At 47.6% G+C, this 21,174-nt stretch overlaps 2 protein-coding genes and 1 long non-coding RNA gene across 7 annotated transcripts in view; 1 reads left to right on the top strand and 2 right to left on the bottom strand.

Annotated features, from left to right (window-relative positions):
• AFF4 (ALF transcription elongation factor 4) overlaps positions 1 to 8,132 on the bottom strand; it is a 49,915-nt gene extending 41,783 nt beyond the window's left edge. For 2 of the 3 annotated variants that reach the window (XM_080555373.1, XM_080555372.1), the window contains exon 1: positions 7,772 to 8,132. The gene's annotated coding sequence lies outside the window, so the exon portion shown is untranslated. The remainder of the gene's footprint in view (positions 1 to 7,771) is intronic. The other variant, XM_080555374.1, reaches the window with a different exon arrangement.
• LOC308177721 lies at positions 5,625 to 11,229 on the top strand. Its single transcript, XR_013939361.1, has 2 exons — positions 5,625 to 6,856; positions 10,152 to 11,229. It is a non-coding gene; the product is annotated as an uncharacterized lncRNA (long non-coding RNA).
• ZCCHC10 (zinc finger CCHC-type containing 10) lies at positions 10,695 to 20,869 on the bottom strand. Of its 3 annotated transcripts, none has more exons than XM_080555384.1 (4): positions 20,713 to 20,869; positions 18,009 to 18,170; positions 16,028 to 16,069; positions 10,695 to 12,523 (listed from the first exon to the last, which is right to left on the bottom strand). In XM_080555384.1, exons 1-4 carry the CDS (start codon positions 20,787 to 20,789, stop codon positions 12,256 to 12,258), a joined length of 549 nt encoding a protein of 182 aa, XP_080411510.1. In that variant the 5' UTR covers positions 20,790 to 20,869; the 3' UTR covers positions 10,695 to 12,255. The 3 variants fall into 3 exon arrangements, with proteins under 3 accessions (XP_080411510.1, XP_080411511.1, XP_080411512.1); XM_080555385.1 differs by lacking the exon at positions 20,713 to 20,869 and adding an exon at positions 20,287 to 20,530; XM_080555386.1 differs by lacking the exon at positions 20,713 to 20,869 and adding an exon at positions 20,329 to 20,529.
• Positions 20,870 to 21,174: the final 305 nt, after the last annotated feature.

The raw sequence follows: 21,174 nt of genomic DNA, 5'->3' as shown, positions 1-21,174 counted from the left end.
TTGTCCAACCCGCTAAATGCCCCGTGTATTTTACAATCCCTGTAAGCACATTATTGAGAAAACCATCAAATTCCACGGGACAAAGACACTCGGTGTCGTGTCACGGACTTCGGGAGAAGCTGAAGGCAGAAGGCACGTGGGCACTTGGTGGCGTACCTGGACTCAGCCCTTCAGTTCTGCCTTTGGTACGGGACGGGCGTGCTGCCAGCTGCTCGTGAGCGGCCGCCCTCAGCGCGTTCAGCCACAGCTAAAGGACCTGGCAAACGAGCGCACCACACGCGACCGGAACAGCACGTGTGATTTAAAATGAGCGAGGCTCGATGAATCTTGCCACTAGAAAAAAAAAAAAAGTTAAACTTCTTCTAGTACAGAATTAAGGGAAAACGCAAGCAACCTTGCAAAACTCATGCCAAAATTCAGTTGAGTTTCAAAATCCTTAATGCAACAGCCCAGCTCAGCCCACGGGGCCTCCAGCTGCGTCTGCTTGTCGCGGAGCTTCCACCGCGATGCCCCAGCTGACAGACAGGCAGACGGACGGACGGACAGACAGACAGACGCGCTTCCAGGTGCTGCAGGAACACGGCAGGCCCGCCGCTGCCCCTTTCAGAAGCGCCCAAGGATGCGGCGGACAAACCAGCTCCGCTGAGCAGCTCCGTCCTGCTCGGGCGTCCGGCCCAGAAGGCAGACTCTTAATTGTTTCTGTGAATTAACCGAATTCTATTTCCCGCTCCAAAGCAGTACGGTACACGCTAAGAGCAATTTTTAACGTGCGAGTCGTTATTTACTCACACGCCGTAATTTTCAAAATATTCATTGCATAACACGCTACGTGCGTCGTGCGCTTTGTGCCTGTGCTTAGCGAGAGCTCACCCCGCTACGCCAGCCACAAGACTCAAGTGTCGTAGTTGTCTCGACAAGAAACCGAAATTAAAACCCTCTCATTTTGCCCACCTCTAGTTTTTCAGTCAGTCGGTGAATTGCACCCGAAAGCACCCTAACATCTTTCCGCACAACCAAGGCCGCGCGAGCGCCTGGAGCCAGCCGGGCTGGTGCCGAGGGCGCCGTGAGAGCGTCCTGCCGCATCCATCGGTGCGCGTCGTGCCCCCAAACGCCCGCCTGGTGTGCATCGTGTCCCTGAAACACCCGCTCGGTGCAGATCGTGCCCCGTGCGGCCGTGAGAGATGCAACCGACTTCTTCAATCACAAAACCGATCAGAGGAAATTAAAGAAAAACGAAGCCAGAAAGTCCTTTTCTAGGAGCTTACTAGCAACGAACAAACTGAAGCTGAAGCCTGCTTGCTAAAGCCTCTCTCTCCGGGTACGACATTCCTGCTAGCCATCGGCTCAGGATGCGTCCCAGCACAAACTCCTCGCTTGTCTTTTTCCCCTCATTAAATATAATTGGTGCGGATCTTTCAGCAGAAGTAATCGTTGCTCCAGGAAAGACTTCTCACTAAAACCTTCTCCAGGCTCCCCGCACCACGGCTCTCCGCAGGCCAGACCGAGGCTTCGGCGCGAGGCCAGCGCCCCCCTGCCAGCGGCGCTCAGCACGGCGCTCCCGGGGGCTCGCCAGGCAGCGGTGCCACGCCAGGGCTCGGCCAGCCTCCGGCACGGCGGCCGCACCTCGACACGAAAGCCCCGCTGTAAATCTCAGAAAAGCAACCAACGGAAAAAAGGCACCGCCACCAGGCCTCCCCCCGCCCACACATACCCAGAAATCTCGCTCCGAACAAACAGAACCATCGGAAGCCTTTCCCCTGCAGGACCACCCAGCGCCCCAAAAAAAATGTTATAAGATGGTCAAACCATTAGCCCGCTGCATCGCGTCTTGCCAGTCTTCGTGCTTGAAGGCCCTGAGGTCAGGAGAATAAAGCTATCTCTGTAAAACCAAAGCTTTCTCAAGCACAGCAGCTTCCATCGAGTTTCTATTTTTATTTATGCCAAAAGACGGCCCGCCTGCTACACGGGATTTACAGGGCGCTCCTCCGGCAGAGCCCTCCAACCCGCTGCTCCACATGCAGTTGCTCTGAAATCTTCATGTTAATGAACGTGGGCACAATTTTTCACATCTGGACTTCGACCAAGCAATTTTTAAATTATCTTTAAGTAAGAAAGTGTTTGTGCTAACAGAAATGGAAGACTGGTGGACGAGATAATTGAATTTTTTCAGAAAACGATGGTTTACACTCCTCTGCCCGTGAACATAGGCAGCGTTACACAGAAACCATTCTGAGGTGGCTTTTTTGGATTGGATTCTGCCCTTCCCTGTAGGAAAAATACTATTAGCTGCTCCGTAGCCAAACTATCCAGAGAGAAGTGTGGGCTCTTATCTCCTCATCCCACTTGCTTTAATGATTTGTGCACATCAAAGCCCGGTTAGAGCCATTTAAGCACTTCCACCGCTGAAAGCTCTTTGAGGTCTCTTGGAAATGAAATTAAATGCAGAAACACACGCAAAAGTACGTGTGAACGTACAAAGGTGCTCGTTGTTTTTAATCGGCCACTGAGCTTTTATAGTAAGATGAGAACGGGTGGCGACAAACGGGGAAGTTGGTTCCGTATTCTGAAGCACGGTTTGGATTACAATGTCTTGAGGATTCGCGTGCACCTGCCGCGCGTCGGTGAGATGGCAGAACGAGAGGCAGCGCTCAACACCGTCAGACTTGGCAGGTTTGGGAGCCGAAGCCAGTACGGGAAGCATCCCACAGGGAGCAATTTAACTTTTTCCAGGGGGGAAATTTTAGAATCTGAGCTTTAGGATCTGAATAGAATTTTATAGAGTATAGAATTTCAGAATCTGAACAAGTTTCAACAGCTCCTCCTGTCTGAAGAGCGCTTTTTACCTGGCCGCTGGTTAGAAATACCGTGTTCCCAGTGCCTGCTTGTAAAAATTAAATGTACTGCCATGTCGTCCTCAAACCTGGAAAGCCTCATCTGAGGAGCAAAGCGAGTGCTGGGAGGCGCGGCCGAGAGGAAGAGGAGCAGCACAGCGCCACGGGACGCCCCGCACCACGTCCCCGGTACTTCCCTAGGGTCCTGAAGAGGGGAAAGCCCCCCAGGCTGCAGGGGTCCCGGGGGAGGCAGGGCAGCGGGGGACCGGCAGCGGGCTGCTCGACGCAGGCACGGGCGAGGAGGGAGGGCAGGGGCTGCCGCGGGAGCAGGCTGCCAAGGAAAAGGAGCAGCCAGAGCAGGCTGCAAGGAGGAGGAGCGCGCAGCGCTTGCTCTGACAGAGTGAAATGAGGGCTCACCCACCGCGAAGGCTGGCGGTGACCGCTACCACTCACACATCAACATCGCCAGAGGATGTACGGTCACATTATGACGAGATACCGAGTATTTACGGCTGTTTCCAGGAGACTACAAAGTCGCAGCGCGCCGAGACCTGGATGCCTTCTCCTTTTAGCGCCATATACAGTAAAAGCTTTAAAAGCATTAAGTTTGCAATCCGCTTCAGTTTAATGCCCATCCTCTGACGTTTCCCAGCCCCGAGAGGTTCGCTCCTGAGAGCTTCGGGGGGGGCACCCGCACCTCAGAACTGCCTCCTGTCCCTCCGCCGAAAGGCCACCGAACTCAACAGCCGAGGGAAGTTTCACGTCCAGTCCAAAGGACATCCATTTTAAAGCCACTTTTGGAAACGGCAGACAGTGGGGGAAACATCAGTCCTTTATGGGAAAAGAAACACAGTGCTAACATTTAAGAGCAGCATTATTCGAGCTGGTTGTCTAAGTCTGGCCTGTCTGTCCCCCATCATCGTAGTGGAAATTAATAGCAAGAGACTGCTCTTAGGTTGCAGAGGAGAACTGCCAACAGTGAGGGATGTGGAAGGAAACGGTCTGACCTGAGCAACGTGATCATCACAGGTCTGCGATGTTAGTAAAACTGCGCTCTGTATTGGTTGAATTATAAAACATGGACAAGCAACGCGTTCGAGTTATCAGTAACTGTCTAATAGCAGTAAGTGTAAATAAAAAACTGATCGTCAGTGAACAGCTGTCAACTAAAGGGGCTCAGGAGCTGCCCAGGGAGGCGCTGCTGGGACTGGGGACGGTGCCTCAAAAGAGAGCCGTGCAGGCAAACTGTCCTTAATGAGCTGTTAACAGAAGAAAATGAGTTCAGGACTTCAGGGCAAGAACTTCCCTTATTCGGTGTTTGTACAGCACCGAGCACAATGAGGTTGTTTTTCCTCCTGTTGGTACCTGGTGCTACTGCCAGTTAATAAACCGGGTTTTACATTCATCAGCAAGAACAATTAATGGATCAAGTAAGAACAAGAGACACGACAACTTGAAGGACTGCAACGCACTGGGGAAGAAAATACAGCTCACTACGTTAGGGAAGAGGGAGATCTGAAACAGAAAGCTGGAGAAAGAAACTTGGAAAGCAGCAAAGATCTGAGAGCCTGGGGAGATGGCAGACAGCAAGCGAGACACGAGCGCATGAGGCAAACAACATTACAGCTAAATGGGAAGACGGAATTCTGGGCCGCACGTACGAGGCTGGCACAAAACCAGACAAGGAAGCCCTGCGCCGCGGCTAAGCGCTCGGCGAGGCACCTCCACAAAGTCACAGCCTCAGATTTCCATTCCGGAGAGCAGCAGCACAACCGTCAGACGTGGGAAAGGGCAATTCAGCAGCAACGGCTACATCTAGTTATAAATCACGTAGCTAGGGAGAAAACAAGTCCGGATTACCGAAGGAGAAAACTATAAAGCATAGGCGCAGTACTCCTTTAAAAACGCAGGCTGACTAAACTCAAGAGAAAAGCTTTACGACAGGAAGGAGCACGAGCCTGTGCAGCTATATTTCCTGAGCAGTGGCAGAACCCCTAACATTTCACAAGGCAAAAATCTTCTTGTCGATCTTCAGCAACTGCAGAAAGGAACCATCCTGCAAGAGGAGAGCAACTGCTAGATAAGTTCTTTCCTCTTCAGTTTAGCAATCCTATCAGCCCCAGTTCTTATTCTCTTATTTTAATAGAGCTAGCAGTATGTTGCCTACTTCTAGCACTGCTCTATTAAAGCGTGGTTTCTTAAGGCTTCCTGACCCACTTCCAAACACTCCCTCCTCGCGCTGCGGCCTCTGCACCTCGCCACAACTTGGAGCTTCCCTGCTGTAGCAAAGGCGACATCAACGTCAGCTCTTTCATGATACAAACTCCACGACAGACACTGAAAACGAACGAGACAGAGATGGGAGACAGAGGGCCTCGGGTTCGCTTATTTCTCCACTTTTGCTGGAGGTAACTGTGACACTGCAGCAACATGAGTAAAAAAGAGTGCCTGTAGAACAAACCACAGGTGAGTAACAATCCGAAATTATGCGGCTGACAATTACTGCAGCACAGAAGGAACCTCACAGTCACTAAAATCCCAAGCCTACTCCTACCTCCTCAGACAGGGAGACCCCACGTACGGCTCTGCCCAACTTTCTCCCAGCTCCACAACACAGCACTGCGGATAAAGGCGGCCTCTTGACAGGTTCTGGTTCTCATCCCATGTTCCCAACACGGGCAAAACCTGCCTGTGGAAGTGGCTCACTTCATGCCTCAGCTCTCCGCAGCCAGCCTCGGGTATCCCTTGCTGCTGTTCCTGCCCTCAGCAATGCTGCTTTCCATCATCTGGAGCAAAGATTAAGAGTAGCAACAATTAAAAAAAACACTCTCAAAGCAAGAGGAGGAGCAGGAAGCAAAAGAACGGAGGCACCTGACGCAGTTACGAGCAGTTCTGGCAACTCTCATGACACAGAAAGCAAGGGGGAAAGAGGGGGCCGCTTCACCCCCCCGGCACTCGCTCCGAGTCCCCGTGTGCCTGCAGCCCCATCCCACGGCCCGGGGCAGCCAGCGTGGAAAACAAAGTGCAGCCCAACATCCTTGCCAGCAGCCGTGAGCTAGAGGAGAAAGGAGGAACTAACGCACGCCTGCCAACTTACTATCTGCCGGCTGCGAGGTCAGGACAGATTTCTGCTGCAAGTATTTATTTACAAAGGCCGAACAATGCAAACTGCGTGGTGTTTGCAGATAAAAAAAAATACGTGGCATCCTTTCGTTAATAGTTGGGTAATAACCCCGCACAAACACATTCCAACTCACTAAAACGGCAACCTGGAAATCCAAGAAACGTTTCACCGAACTTTTATCAAGTTGCGATCATTACAGCTGGGAAGAATGCAAAACACGCTTCTTTCCTTGTTGGGTTGCTGTGTGGCTTCCTGCACAAAAGTGTTAAAAAAACCTACCCGAGGCGTTCAGTCTCCCTCTCACAATGTTTGAGAGGGAGGAGAAATGCAAGAAATGGGAACTGGGAAGACGGTTAAAGAAAATATCAGGGATCTTAACCCACTTTTGAAACAAGAGCTGAAATCCACCGTGTTCTGTGATGAGCGATGGCACTGTTCAGCAGAGGAGAACTCACTCTCGCAGACAGCTACATAAACACAGCGCAGCACAAAAATAACCCCGACACATTAAGAAAGCCAAGGTACCAATAATGCCCAACGGCAAAAATTTTCTTTCCTGTTATTGACAAGTGAGAACTCCACGACCATCACTACGAGCCGCTGTACAACTCGTGCCTAACACCCCTACACGGCACCTACAGGACTAGGGCTGTGCGTATCAAGCCTTGCTGAGGCAGAAGGCCTCTTAATACCGAGGGTTTAATGATGTTTCTCTCGTTAGAGGAGATACGAAACGCCACTCCTTCGAATCACTTGACTAGACCCTATTTCACAACAACGCCCCGGGCTGCAAAGCGCTCCGCTTCAGCGGCTTAAGAGAAGCATTCAGGAGTTTTCAAGAAGTGTACGCGGCGAGGAACGTCCTCGCCAGAAGGTCGGCGCTGGGAGAGTCGGCAGGAAGGTGAGAACCCCAAGCAGGCACTTGAGCAGCACAAGTTAAGTTTCAAGGACTACCGGTGCTGAGTAAGTGCCTGCTCCGCTGGCGGGGAGGCAAGCGGGAGGCCTGGCTGACATCACCGGGAGCACTTCAAACCGTCACAGGCCGCCCAAGTCCCCGATCAGACAAGGCCGTGTTCAGCCCAGGTGCTCGTGGAGCAGGGCCCCAGCCGCCCGCGGGTCTCCCCGTGGGCACCGCACGGAGTCGGGTCGGGTCTGAGGCACGGCCACGAGCGCCCAGGTTTCACCTGACCCGAAGTCACGACGCGAGCCACTTCTCTGCTTCAGGAAGCAAGCGGAAGACGCAGCAACTGCGAGCAGCGACGCCTGCCTCGCGCGTCCCGACGCTTTTTTGTCCGCTCGACCGAGGCAGCGCAGCGCTCGCAGCCGGGCTCGGGACCGCTCGTGCCCGCTCCTGTGGTCGCGGAGCTCAGCGCGGCCCCGGCCGCGGACGGCGCTTTAGGGAACGGCCCCCCGGTGCCTGCCCGGCAGGATGTGACCGGAGGACGTGACCGCACGGCCTGACGCCTCCCTCCGCCGAGCGGCCCCGGCCCGGTCCCAGCGCCCGGCGGAGGGGGCAGGAACAAAGCCGTGCCCGCCGCCGGCTGCCCGGGCCGAAACCCGACGGCTACGCGAGGGGGGGGGGAAGCGCCGGCCCCGGGAGCATCCCCGGCGCTCTCCCGGCCCGCGGCCTCCCGGCAGCGCTGCTCGGGGGCCGGGGCCTGCCCGTGGGCAGCGGCCGGGAAGGGGCCTCCGGGACGGGGGGCAGCGCGCGGCCGGGCTCCTCCCTCGCCCCCCCCCCCCCCCGGGACACAGCCGGTGCCCGCGGGCGGCCCGGCCCGGTTCGCCCCCCCCCCCCTCGCCCCCCGCCCCGTCTCACCTCCGCGGGGCGCTCCGCCGGGCCCGGGCCGGGTCGTGGTGCCGCCGGGGGGCAGGGCAGGGCCCGGCCGGGGTGGGTGAGGGAAGGGGGGGGGGGAGCAGGGCCCGAGGCCCGCGGCGGGGGGCGGCTCACAGGCGGGCGGCGGCGGCGGCTCCTCCCCGGGGCTCCCGCCGCTCCATGGCGGGGCCGGGGCCGGGCTGGCGGCGAGTCGGGGAGGCGAGCTCGGGCTGGGCCGGCGACGTCGGGCTGGGCTGGGCGGCCCCGGGCGGGCTGGGCCCTGGCCCCTGCCCCGCTGCGCTCCGCCCGTGCGGCCGGGCCGCGCCTCCTCCCGCAGCCGGGCCCGAGCGCTCCCGGCAGCCCCCGCGCCGCCGCAGCCCCGCCGCCGCTCACGTGACCGCGCGGCGGGCGGGTGGGGGAGGCGGCGGAGAGGGAGGGCACGTGACCCGCGCGGGGAGGGGTGGCGTTACGTCACGGGGCGCGTCGCGCGTCACGAGGGGGCGGGAGCCGCTCTTCGCCTCAGGGCTCCTCAGCGGGCCCGGGGCCTCCCCTCAGCCCCGCTGCTCCCCCCGTCAGCCCAGCCCAGCCCCGCAGCGGGCTCCCCAGCTGCTGAAGTGGCTTTTGTAAAAGCATCTTCCAGAAGCGGCTGAAAAAGTTCTGAAATACATTTTAACCGAACCCGCACAAGCCTCGAAAGTTTACTGAAAAGCACCACCAGCAACCCTGCCCCCACAGCCTGATCTGACGGGCTGGAACCCGTCCGGGCTGGAAAAAAAAAATAAATTTAAACCATTTTAACTGGCAGCTAACTCTGAAGGTCTTTCTGGTACTAAAATGTCACTGCCTTCGCTACAAAATATGGCCAAATGGGAACAGAACCCTGCCTGACAAGTACAAGAAGGCAATTGCAAGTTCCCTACCTCACAGGGGTAGAGGAGGCACAGGCAGCGGCTCTGAGGAAACAGCACTGTACTGCAAATAGACAGAAAATAATAAAAATATCCTATAAATTCCTATAAGGTTTCCACACTGTTTTTAAAATTATGTTCTGCCAGTGACATTTTTGGTACATCGCTTCTCCAAGCTTATATCCTGCATTATGGTTTGTATTATTCCTAACACCCCCCCCCCCACACACACACAATTTTTACACGTCTTGAACAAAATTAGGCTGTGAAGATCTGCCTCCGACACAACTGATGTCTCAGTGTCTGGTTAAAGGCACAGCTTGGTTAAATATAACTTCATAGAGCAAATTAAGCCCATGGGGTTCAGGTATGCTGAATCATTTCTTTATAGAGCAAATCCATTTGATAGCAAAATTCCTATTTATTAAGGACACTTCCTCCCCCCCCCCCCAAAAAAAAAAATCCATCAATCCATAAAAGACTTTTTAATGCAACCTCATTGAGGGCACCCAAAAACCTGTTTCTAGCTGACTGATGTTCGATTTACTAGAATTTAGTAGAGGCCTAGACGAGAAGACCAGGTTGTCCTGTCCCTCCCTTCTGCTCTCCCCTCAGTGGCTGTCCCTCCCTTCTTTTGCTCTCCCCTCGGTTAGCAGTGTTTCTCCTTGAAATGCAATGCCTTTTCCTGAGGCTATTTTTCTACAAGACTGCATCAATTGCTTCACTTCAATTAGCAATGGCAGCTTTGCTTGAAAGAGTGAAGATTAAATTGAGCCTGTTCCAAGCTACACAGGTTTCATGTAAATATACATGCTCGGTAAATAACAATTCCAAGAGGGAGTTGCTTGTTTGTTTTTGTTTGTTTTTCATTAATGTCTTTTTGTAGGTAACCTAGAGCTTTGGAAGACAGTAATCAAAGAAATTACCTTTCCCATTGAAAAAAATGGAATCAAAGCACCTTATAATGAGGTATCAGGACGCGATCTAGTGAAAGATGAGAGGTGAGGCTCTTGACAGGCTGGTGGGCTTTACTCTGTAAAATAAGAATATACAGAGATAAACAGAAAGGGCAATTCACAAAAATTAAACGTATTGTACTTAAAAGTAAACATTAAAACAACGTGAGCATAGGCAGCCTTACGGCTGGTCTCAGACTTCATCAATGGCAGGCAACGTCAGATACGCAGTGAGAACAGTGAGCCATCTCTGAGTCTCTGCTCATGAGCCAACACTGGACCAGAAATTAAATTAATGACTTCTTGATACTACCTGTAATTATGTTACCTTATCCTACCTCCCACTGACAGAACCTGACATGCACAAGCATTTCCTTTTGTCTTTATGAATGGTCCCAATTTGTCTGACTATGGGCGCTGAATGTAAACAGAAGCACGAAGAGGCCGACCCCTGAACAGAGTGACTTGCTTTGCTACTTAGTAGGTGTCTGCCAGTCTTAATTCTTTCTTTCTTGGCAGGAACAGCTCAATGGGCAGCAGTAATAACACTTCTGCGTGGAGCAATACACTTCTGACAAAGCAATCTACACACAAACACCAGCAGCATTAAAGAAACCAATGTACAGCGTGGTCATAACAGCATGGCAAGGACAATTTAGACTCAATCCCCTGTCCTCTCCCTTCGAAACAACTGCCCTTCCTCATCACAACCCCCTTCGCATCCACACTGCTGCTCAGCTCAACATCAACCAAAACAAAAGCCTTTATTCTTCGTAGCATGTCATCTTCACACAGATGGGCTCCACATCCCTCTTCCCGCAGTCCCCTACAGCCCGGCTGCGCCCTTAAAGTGGAAGTTAGGGATGCGAACTTCCAAACACACCTGCTTCAGTCATGCACAGCTTGCTGAAGCTGTTAGAGATGACCCTAAACCCAGACCAATAAAAGTACTATTTTCCAAAGGCCTTGCATTTTGATTTGCAGTAAGCATGAACTTAACAAATACTGTTTAATAATTTATTAACTTTTCCCATTAAATAGTACATTTACTCAAGAAGACTTAAACAACTTTCTGATAATTTTTATTTACAGTCTGCAGTGTTCTGTAAAACACACTAAAACAGACTAAAACACACAACATATATATTTTCAAACATTTAAATATAAGCACAGTTTATTCAAAAGTAATTCTACACGCTACTTTTCCATAAAAATATAAAAAATAGTTTAGTTACTATATTTTACCTAGACCAAGATATTTAAGAATTCTTCCACATGTGATGCCTCCCCCTCAGAAAAGGTAACTCCAACAGTAAGAAATTCAGGAGATGGCATCACAAATTAAAATACTAATGCCAACAGCTCAAGTCCACCAAAAGAACAAATAAGTTTCAATTTATAACCAGCAAGAACTGTTCTGCAGTATGCTTGGATTTTTATTTTTTTGCACTAACTTGATTCTCCCATGCCAGATTTCCACAGACATGTACACACTTCGGTAAAAATAATGAACTGATTATACTGCAGACTGTAATGCCAGTTACCATGTGCTCAACAACATAGATTGGCAATCTTGCATTACGGAACTTTTTTTTTTTTCAAAAATATCAAAATGGAAACACTGTCCTTTGGACTTCTTTTAAAAGACAACTCCACTCCTTACTGAGCATCCCATGAAAATAGCCTTTCTTCTCTCTCCTAAAAAATAGTGCCCGTTTTTGCTCGTCACTACCATTTCTCTGGCTTTACCTACTGTACTCTGTGTGGAAAGCTACTGGAGTTCTGAAAGAACACCCACTCAAGCCCTTCTCTCACTAAGATACGTTTAATTTACAAAAAAAAGGCACAAAGATGAAACTCCTAAGCAGCATCAGTCATAATTCTTCCACTGTGCACTGCTCCTTTCTTACACAGACAATGCTACAACAGACTCCGTTTGTCTCAGAAAAATACTACAAAGACATGAAATATGGAAACAGGCAAAGCTGAAAAGACTAAAGCCTCTGTACAGTACAAGTAGCATATTGATCGGTAACAAATGAACACTATTTAAGGTTTTATGTTGCAATTAAGACTCGACCTGGAAGCATCAGGAAAAGCCATCAGAAAAAAAGCTCAGCAGCATATAATACATTTGTTAACAGTGAGATGGAAGGCCCTCTGTGTGCAACGTTGTGCATTCAATTTCAACAATGACAGTGCTCTACAGCCAGCAGCGTACAACTTTTGCTTCTATCAGATTGGAGGATTTTCTACATGTAAGTGAAGTTGCCATAAACAGAGTAGTAGTATGTGATGCACAGCATGATCTGCAATAAAAGGCTTTTGCTTTCCAGCATGTAAACATCCAGGTTACTGGACCTTAGCTCGTATAAACAAATCTGATGATAGATTTTTAAACTAAAAAAGTAAAATTTCCCATAAAAGGATAAACCACAAAAATACTCTTTCAGTAAGTTTCACGTGCCATTTAATACCTTTCATGTCCTATGAACTATGCAAAACATTTAGAAAGTTTTAGCAGTAGAAATGTTGACCAGGTAAACTGCTTGGCAACCACGTGCTCAAAACATCTTTGAAGAATGTTATAATTTGCTCAGCAACAGTTCTTCGCTACAACATATTATTTCTTCTTCTTTTTCTTTGGTGGCTCATCATCAGAACTACTGTCTGTGCTGCTGCTGCTGCTGCTAGAGGAACTAGAATCTGATTCGAACTCTGAAGAAGAAGTAGTACTACTTGAGGATGGAGACGACGAGGAAGTTGAGGAGCTCTCATCACTGTCACTATCATCATCAGAAGAGGAGGTAGAGGAATCTTCACTGTCAGATGACGAATCGCTAGCTGAGCTGACACTGCTGCTGCTGCTGGAACTCGTCACACTTTTAGATCTGAAAGAAAACAAATACACGGATGAGAACAGGCCTGCTACAGACAGCATTACAGAGCGCTCTTTATACTCTGTTGTAATCCAAAGACCAATTATTCGGCCTGAAAATTTCCAGGCCTAACAATTTAACAATCTTCCTTCCCTCCTGCTCCCCGCTCCCAACCTCCCCTTGTGTTCTGAACAAATTAATTTTGGCCCTTTGAGCAACAGCAGAATGACACCACGCACATGAAGTAAGTTGCCCTGGACAACATGACAGCCCAAATTGGACTACAGGAAAAAAAAGTTAAGTTTGAAAGTTGGCAAGGCTCCTGTTCATAGTAACGACTAGCGTCTTCACCGACTCGCCTGAATAGAAGAACAAAGTTGCAGGGAAAGAAGGGATGTGCCGTACCACTGAAGCCTCAGGGGAAAAAGTAACAAAGATCAGCTCCCTAGCACTGCAATGAGAAGTGAAATTTTGGCAATGTGAGTTGGTGGAAGTTTCATCAGTGAGATTTCACAAACGTCAGAATTGTGCTCAACGGAAACCGTTCTTAGATTACTCCTGGCAGAAGAACCCACACTACCTGCCGCTACAGGATGCTTTGTTTTCGGGGTGGAAGAGAAGGCATGGAAACAGTCCAGGATAAAGATGGAGTTAGGAACACTGTGAAGTGGATTTCTGGAGGCTCTGCATTTTTTTTTTTTTTTGTCCTCCATGTCTAGCTCTTACTGTAAGGCTGCTGTTCTCAAGATCAAGGTCTTTGCTGAAGTGATGTAATATGAATTCTAAGAAAGTACAATTAAGTTCTTCCATAAATCTTTCTCCAAGCAAAATGTAAAGGTACTAATCCACCCTTCTTCCCACCAAATCAACCAAACACTATGCAAAAATGCTAGAAATAATAATGCAGATTTGTAGGTTTTATCTCAGTGTGTGGTTAAGTATAAAAATTCAGGAAATGCCTACATTAAGTCTGTTAGAGAGTAACGTTTTTTCCATCAGATCAGCCACTGTCATGTCAACTGATGAATCTGAATGCCTGCAATAAGCTATGAACCACTGCAGTTTTTATAATACACAGGACATTGGTTCCCTCTCTGTGCACAGACATAATGGCTGTCTATAAAAAAAAATCATAAAGGCCGGTTAAATACAGACATTGTTGGTGAAAAACTGGTGAAACAAGATAAGAAAAAAAAGTGTCTATTTTAAAGTGGAATTTGACATTTTCTGGGCAAACTCCCATAGAAACCAGTAGTTTCAATCTAAACAATTTTTACTGAAAGTGCAGACCCATTTATACGGGCAAGGATCAGAGGATCCCCTGAATGGTAACCGTGACAAAACATTTTTCCCCCCAAAAACATCCATGTATCTGAAACACCAGATACAATACTCGATACCTTCACCTACACGAAAGCAACGGCTGGATCCATGAGAAAAGAGCAAGCAGATACTTGTTTCCAGCTGATGCAATAGGCAGCCTATTAGTAGTTACAAAAGGAAGATGGACATGGGAACAAGCAAAATTCACCTATTTTATCTTGTCCTAATTACGTGACATCCCAGGTGCTACATGTTGGGAGGTCTCAGATTTGTGGGTCTGCTGTACCACTGGAAAAGCACAACATTTCTCCAACAGATAAGCACTCATTCTCCCCAAAACAAGCTCGCAGATGTTAACAACTAATATTATTCCATGCATGATGAGCCACGGAATTACTGCTGCATTTGGTAACACAGGCTATCACCCTTCTCCAAGATTTTACCCTAACTCCATTGCAATCACCTAACAGCCCCAGGTGATTTTAAACATGCTGCTTAAATCAAACCTACAAAGTTGGGCACAATCACCTGGCTGTTCACATGCTGGATTGCCTGAAGGAACAAGTGACTTAGGACACGACTTAGGACCCTTCAGACAGGCAGCATCAAGAGGGCTTCCAATTAATAAACCGAGTATGCCATATAGGAGTGATGAAGCCAACATAAACTCAGAGACAGTTCTGTGCCACCTAAGGTTACAACATTGTACAACAGTAGTTTTGTCTGTTCCTGTTTTTCTGGTTAAGCCTGTAGCTTCCTTATTACTGTTTATATCAAAACAAACACACACTATGTAAAAGGTTAGCGCTCACTGCTGCCAGAAGTCTCACTTTGGCATTTTTTAAATCTGGAACTTACAAATCCATTGCTTCGCTGAATTTTCTGCATTTCTTTTTTCCTCTATCATACTAAATATACAAATGCCACGTGACCTGGAAAGGAATTTACATTGATGGATTCTATACTTGCATAAAAACAGGATAACAATTCAAGCATAGCAAAGTTGTTCAGTTTTAAGGAAACAATGCTCAAACCACCCCCCAACCCAAATTCTTTTGTTCTTTTCCTTTTGGCAGTGGTTTAGAGCTCAACTACTCTGAAAATCGTTATGCCAAGTAAAAGACTGCAACACATGAGAAAGCTGAGGAAGGAAGAGATCTGAACTATATTGTTAAGAAATCGGCTAATTTATGATCTCACTAGCCATAGATAATTCCAACAATAAGTGAACACTACTGAGAAAGAAGCCCTTGATAAAACACATTCTGATAGTAGAAGATACTAATCAAGTATTCCAACAAAGCCATATTGAACATGAGAGCTTCATATAAAGGCATGTTTTAAAAAACAGCTCTGGCTCATTAAATGACTGACACACAAAGCAAAAGGCCTTGCCTTTAAAAAAAAACCACCAGACTGTTTTTAACTGGTCAGATTTAGAGACAGAGGTCAGTCAACTGAAGGCAAAGAGACACCGAGGCGATTACTGTACGGACATCCCCCACTGTAAAACTTGTAACGTGATCAGCAGGAGTCTTACAGAGCTCTAGCTGCTCCTGAAAGGATTTTGCTAATAGAGGCTGAAGTGGATTCCCATGCTAGCATTACTGCATGTGTAAAGGAGGAAGAATGGTAGAAGAACTCTTGGCTCAAATTACTATTTTTTTTTTTCCAGGGATGGAGGATGGTAAAGGAGGAAACGTTTAGTTCCTGGATTTTTTATTTATTATTTTTAAGATAGGTATTTCGTTCTCTAGACAAAGCTCCAGAAAAAGACAGCTGTTAAGAAAAAGGGATGAAAACAAACTGAAGGGCAAGATGGGTAGGTGGAGAGAGTACAGACTAGAAACAGTATGCCGTATGCCATTCTTGCACAACTGTTTAAACTACTCGATGAACGTTGAGGCAGAAATAGGAAGACTTATTAAAACAAGATCACACAGAGATAGGAGAATGACCAGGGAGAAAAGCAGACAACAAAAACTTTAAAGTTTTTGGACAGGGAAGAGTAGAAATTCTCCCAAATATCTGCCATGCAAGTGCCCTCAACAGGCTAAAAGCTTACTAACAAATCCGTATCTGCGACGTTGACTTTCAGTTTCCACACACGCCCCTTCCAAATTGCCCGCTGCAATACCCGGTGCAAGATCGCACACTGAGTAGCCGTACAACTCGTCATCGTTCCCCACATACCTTTTTTTCTTGGTCTTCCTTTCTGCAGTACTTTCTCCAGCGCTAATTAAGAGGAGGGAAAAACAATGCCTTTGATTAATGCAGTAGGAAAATTAAATACATAGCAGCACAGAGGAGCTGAGTTCAGTATTAGTAAACTGGTTTCCCCCTTGCAGAAATCTGCACTGCCCAAAGCTCCTTTGGTATCTATTTTCAGTTGCTATTCAAACTAGAAAAACAATACCTACAAATCCAGGGGGAGAAGCAGCAATTCCCCCCTAATTTTCTGTGTTAAGAGTCTCTGTACTCACCTATACTTTTTTCTTTTGCATTATACAGACAACATCTTGGGATGGGAGAAGCAGGGGGGGAATACAGATACAAAAAAAGTTCTGTGCACCCGTATTTAGCAATAACTGAACCGATTGAAACAAAGGATTAGAAGATCGGATTAGTCTGTAGCTTTCATCATGCACTTCTTTCAGGTACAAAAGACACAAAATCTATTTATATGGATGCTTTCCAGCTATTTGTCTTTCAGATTGCCCTGTATTCATACACTCGCAGAACATTTTAGCAGTAAAAGAACCTTTCTTTTGTGATATTTAACAAACCACTTTAAGAGATTTTTACTAGTCTTCAGTTTGGGATTTTTCAATTGTTTTTAAATATTTCAGCCACTTTTACTGGTCACATCCTCTTTTTCCCCATTGTAGGGAAACAGCACATAATTCAACCTCAAATGAACATATGTGATTAAAATAATCCCTCATCACGTACTTACAACATGATGAATGTGCCACTGATAAGTGAGGAAGCTGTTCTTTTATGACCCAGGATACTTTTGCCTCAACTGAAATTATTACTGAAAGCCATCTTAAGTACACAGAAATAACAGTAACTGTTGAATTAGAAAAGTAGATAGCAGCATGTGCTGATAACATGTTTCTTCTTCTTCCTTTTCTGGAGTTCTTAAGTGTAAACTATATTTCAGTAAAAGTACCCAATGCCATTTGTATGCTGGCAAAATGAGATTTTGCAAGTTTTTCTTTTTCATACCAGTTGTGTGAAAATATTATGATTATTACATAGTTTTCCACACCCCTCACAAAATCCCGTTGACAAGAGGAAGAGTCTTTGATCCTCAAGCTCTGAAGCAAACTACAATCCCTCTGGTACGACTGACCACTGCTCGCATTTCTATCGTTAAGGCCGTATGCCCTTACCTAGGTAGCCAGGGATGAGTACCAGTGATAGCACACAGAGCTACACCCCAAAGCACCTACGGGGAGGCCTGTGACTAACCCAGGCTGCCACGGATAGCCCTGTGCCTCCCTCTAGCGTTTTAACATATGTATAATTCTGTGAGTTTGCTACTTTATGAAACCACCCAACTGAGAGCCGTCAGTCCGCTGCGTGTCACACACAGCTGCTTCGTTACAATTGCCTGGTTTCCCTGTGGCACCACACGCTGCCTCCAGAACCATAAATAAAACTCAGGAGTTCTGGTTTTAGTTAATTGTAGCAGTTTTTACTAAGGAATAAACATCTTCTCACCTTTCCTTCCCTCTCAACTCCTCTAGGACTGAGGAGCAGCAGGCTCTACTAACACCAGCAAGCTAATCAGTGACAGAAAGCCAGTCTCCAAATCCTCAACCTGCTCGCACATGAACTTAAGGAACCAAGCAGCTGAGGAACTTAGGAAGCCGTATTCTATTACAAAGAGCCTCCGACTATTTTAACCTTAGCTCAGTACACTTTATTTTTTGTTTCAGATGCACTTAAAGCTTTTTTGACCCAAAGCAACAAGCAGGTGTTAACGAACAATGCTTTAATTTTGTGGGGTCCGAGTGTACATACACCACGGTTCTGACGCTGAACAAACACCTCACAGCCTGGAAGAAAAGGCCACAGAAAAAGGCCTAGGGCACCATTTTTCCCACCCACCCACAACGTTACCTTTTCATTAACAAACCAGACGTTCTCATTGTGCCAACCTTACCTTTGTTGCAATAACAGTCGCTTTTCTTTTTCTTTCAGAACTTTTGCTAACTGAGCTGTCCTCGAAGGCCTGTGCAGGTATTTTCTCTTCCCTGTACATTCATACGTCCAATGGCCGAACTCCAAACATTTCTGACATCTTACATGCTGCTTGTTTGCCTCCCTATAAAAATGCAGAATTGCATTAAGCGACTGATTCCAAGTCTGTTCTACCTATTGAAAAAACACGCATTTTCTTCAGCACACAAATTCTTAGCAATACATACAGCTATGTTTAAACCAGAGCGATGTTCGTGGGTGCTTTAACTATTACACACCTTGAATCGGGACAAGAACAGTAACGTACACACAGAATTTTGGCAAACCCATGCTACTTCAGTTATCAAAATATTCTCATATCAACTACTTATGAAAGAACAAAGAAACACTTTTCCTCTGTTCCAGAGCTTCAGCTTAAGCCTCCTTCTGCTACAGTGGCTAATGTTGAACTACTGACGTTAACTGTCAACGCGCTGAGCAGCTGCACCTGAATTTCACTGTATGCTTGCACAAGCTCCTGGTAGCCTAGCTTGCAATCTTCATTCCTATAACTTAATATTTAACCCTCAACTACTGAATGCTTCCAAATTAACACAAAGAGCCTGGGATTCTGAGCAAGTAAGACAGAGCTGCTCCTATTTGTAACTTGCTTCAATTTCCCTAAGATTTATTAAAGCCTGTCAGAAGATTTATTAAAAGAACAGGTTCTTGTTTACTTACTACTCTCTACCATCCAAATAGAAGAAGTATAAACGAGCATTTTACATCTGCATTTCAGTTTTCAGCGATCAAATTCTTTGATCATTTTTAGGTGCAAGTTAAGTGAAAAAACCTCACATTTTCATGTTCTAGCATTTAATCCACATTTCTGAAGTTTAAAACCAAATCTGTTTGCATTTCTTCTCACAGATGTGCTCCTCCTTTACAAACAAGGAAACTCATACAGCAGCCAAGTGACTCACTCAAGGCCATATCACAAATTAGTTTCAGAGCCAGGACTTTGTAGCTCTCATACAGCTCACTGAAACTGCTGTAACTTATTTCCACCTTGCATCGTTTTTTCAACACAGACACTAATTTTTGACAGCCAGCACATCTTAATCATCCAAAATTAACAGCCTGGCACAGCTAGGAGGAGGATCCTCAACTGTTCACTTAGTATTTGGAGCATGAAGTGACAGACCAGCAGCGAGCACCTTGCTCTCAGAAAGGGGCGTTGCTTTTCAAAGCAACGTAGCGGTTGTTTCTCCTTCGCATCTCGCTATCGCTTTTCGCGACAGTTCTACCGCATCTCAAAGGGAATCTTATTCTGAACATTCCTTACTCTCTCAACGCAAAGTTTACTTGGCTTCATGATTTAGCTTTAGAAATGTTGACGTAAATCAGCACTGTAAGACTAACTAAACTTGCTACCTACACCGCACAGTTAACTCAAACGTCAGCAGGAAGCAGGAGCTCTTGCAAGGAACGCCAACAAAACAAAAAAATCAAATCAAGGTCTTCCGAACAGTTTGCTTTGTCTTTCCCTGGTCTTCTGGCTCTACCACAGGAGTTGCATGTAAGCAAAACAAGGACACTATCTCTGCTTAGTCAACATAGAAAAACATTCACTTTTTGTTTTTTTGTACCACAAACCAGCCCAGACCTCTCTCCACAGGAAGAGAAGGGCAGCTCAAAGCAACAACAACAAAATTCAGTATTTCCAGGGCTCTAATACTGCTCGCATGACTAGGGCACACAACTTTACGCAAGCTAGGACGATAAGATCAGGCCCTAAAAGCAACAACCAGGAAAACAGATTAAAATAGCTCAGCAACTACAGACCTGTAAGTATATCAACACTAACAAGTTTTAACATTAATGAAAAGCATGAGATTAAGGTAAACTTTTAACACAGATCAACAGCTACAACCTAAAAGCAGAGATTAGCAAACACCCATCAAGCACCTAAAGACGCAACAAGAATTGTAAGAAATCACTCCTTAACCTCTATAAAATAGCAACCTAAAAGAACCAGTACTGTAAAAGTGCTTTGAAATTCCAAGTTATTTTCCACTGGAAAATAAGAAAGAACAACTAAACTATACTAAACAACAAAAAAAGGAATGAAGATGCAGAAGCCATCCATACTTTATCCACCTGTTGTGATAAGACAGGACAAAAAAAAACCACTCTTGAAAAAGCAACCACAAATTGTTCTAAGGAAGGGGGGAAAAACAAGCAAACACGAAAATCCTCACACAAATAATGCCAGCGGGACGCAGGGATTTACTGTACTTAACATCAACAAACACAAGCGTTGGCTTTTCCTCGTTTCGTTGTTGGGAAATCAGATCCCTTCAGTACTGAGGGTACTCCTGGCAAGCACTACCCGTTTCTGAGTAAAGCACCCCTGCTTCCTTCCCCCTACCCACTTTTACAGGTCTGTAAACGTACGACAGGACCAGGAAAATGCCATTTTTATAACTGCACAGCCCCCGGCAGCCCCCCGCCGCCTCCCCCCGGCCCGGCCCCGGCCCGGCCCCGGCCGCGCTGCGGGGCGCTCGCCTGCCGGCTGAGGGCGCCGCGCCCGGTCAGCGGGGGCCCTGCTGCCCCCGTGAGGGCCGAGGACCGGCCGCGGGCCCCCTCCCCCCTCTCCCCCCGTCGCCGGGCCCCGCCGCACTCACGCCTGGCGGCGGGCGATGAGGCGGTGCATGGGAGTCGCCATGTCGGCGGGCGGGCCGCGGGCGGGGCCGCGCTGCATGCCGGGACGCGCGAGGCGGGCCTGAGGGAAGGCAGAGCCGCCCTCTGCCCGGGGCACGGAGGCTCCGAAGGAGCGTTACAAAGAGCTGGATGTCAGAAAATAACAACTTCACCCCCTACCGCATCATAACCAAAAACGTTAACTCTGCTGCGGTGTAGGTACATGGCCGCAGGCCAATAATCCCTCACATATAAATCCCTTTTCAGGGACCGACGCTGACGAGTCAGGCTGACCCCGTGTCCGTGTGGACCCAACGTGCTCCATACTTGACAGTGAGGAAATACACTTCAGAAATACACTTCAGGCATCTCTAGGAATCATAAGGCAAATTCTTTCCCCCACCTCACTAAGCCCAAGGGACTGTAGCCCCCAGCTGTGCCAACAG

This window comes from Anser brachyrhynchus (genome assembly GCF_964034855.1).
Source record: "Anser brachyrhynchus genome assembly, chromosome: 14".
Lineage (NCBI taxonomy): Eukaryota > Metazoa > Chordata > Aves > Anseriformes > Anatidae > Anser > Anser brachyrhynchus.
Note: the sequence above shows the minus strand (reverse complement) of the source record. Positions and strands in the feature narration are given on the sequence as shown.

Bases quoted from the DNA above. Each gene is read 5' to 3' on its own strand.
- ZCCHC10 (XM_080555384.1), bottom strand. From the start codon at position 20,789: ATGCAGCGCGGCCCCGCCCGCGGCCCGCCCGCCGACATGGCGACTCCC. The intron at 16,070-18,008 runs GTAAGGTTGGCA...CCTCTTAATTAG, and splicing joins CGACTGTTATTGCAACAAAG to CGCTGGAGAAAGTACTGCAG. The intron at 12,524-16,027 runs GTATGTGGGGAA...GTTTTCTTTCAG, and splicing joins AGGAAGACCAAGAAAAAAAG to ATCTAAAAGTGTGACGAGTT.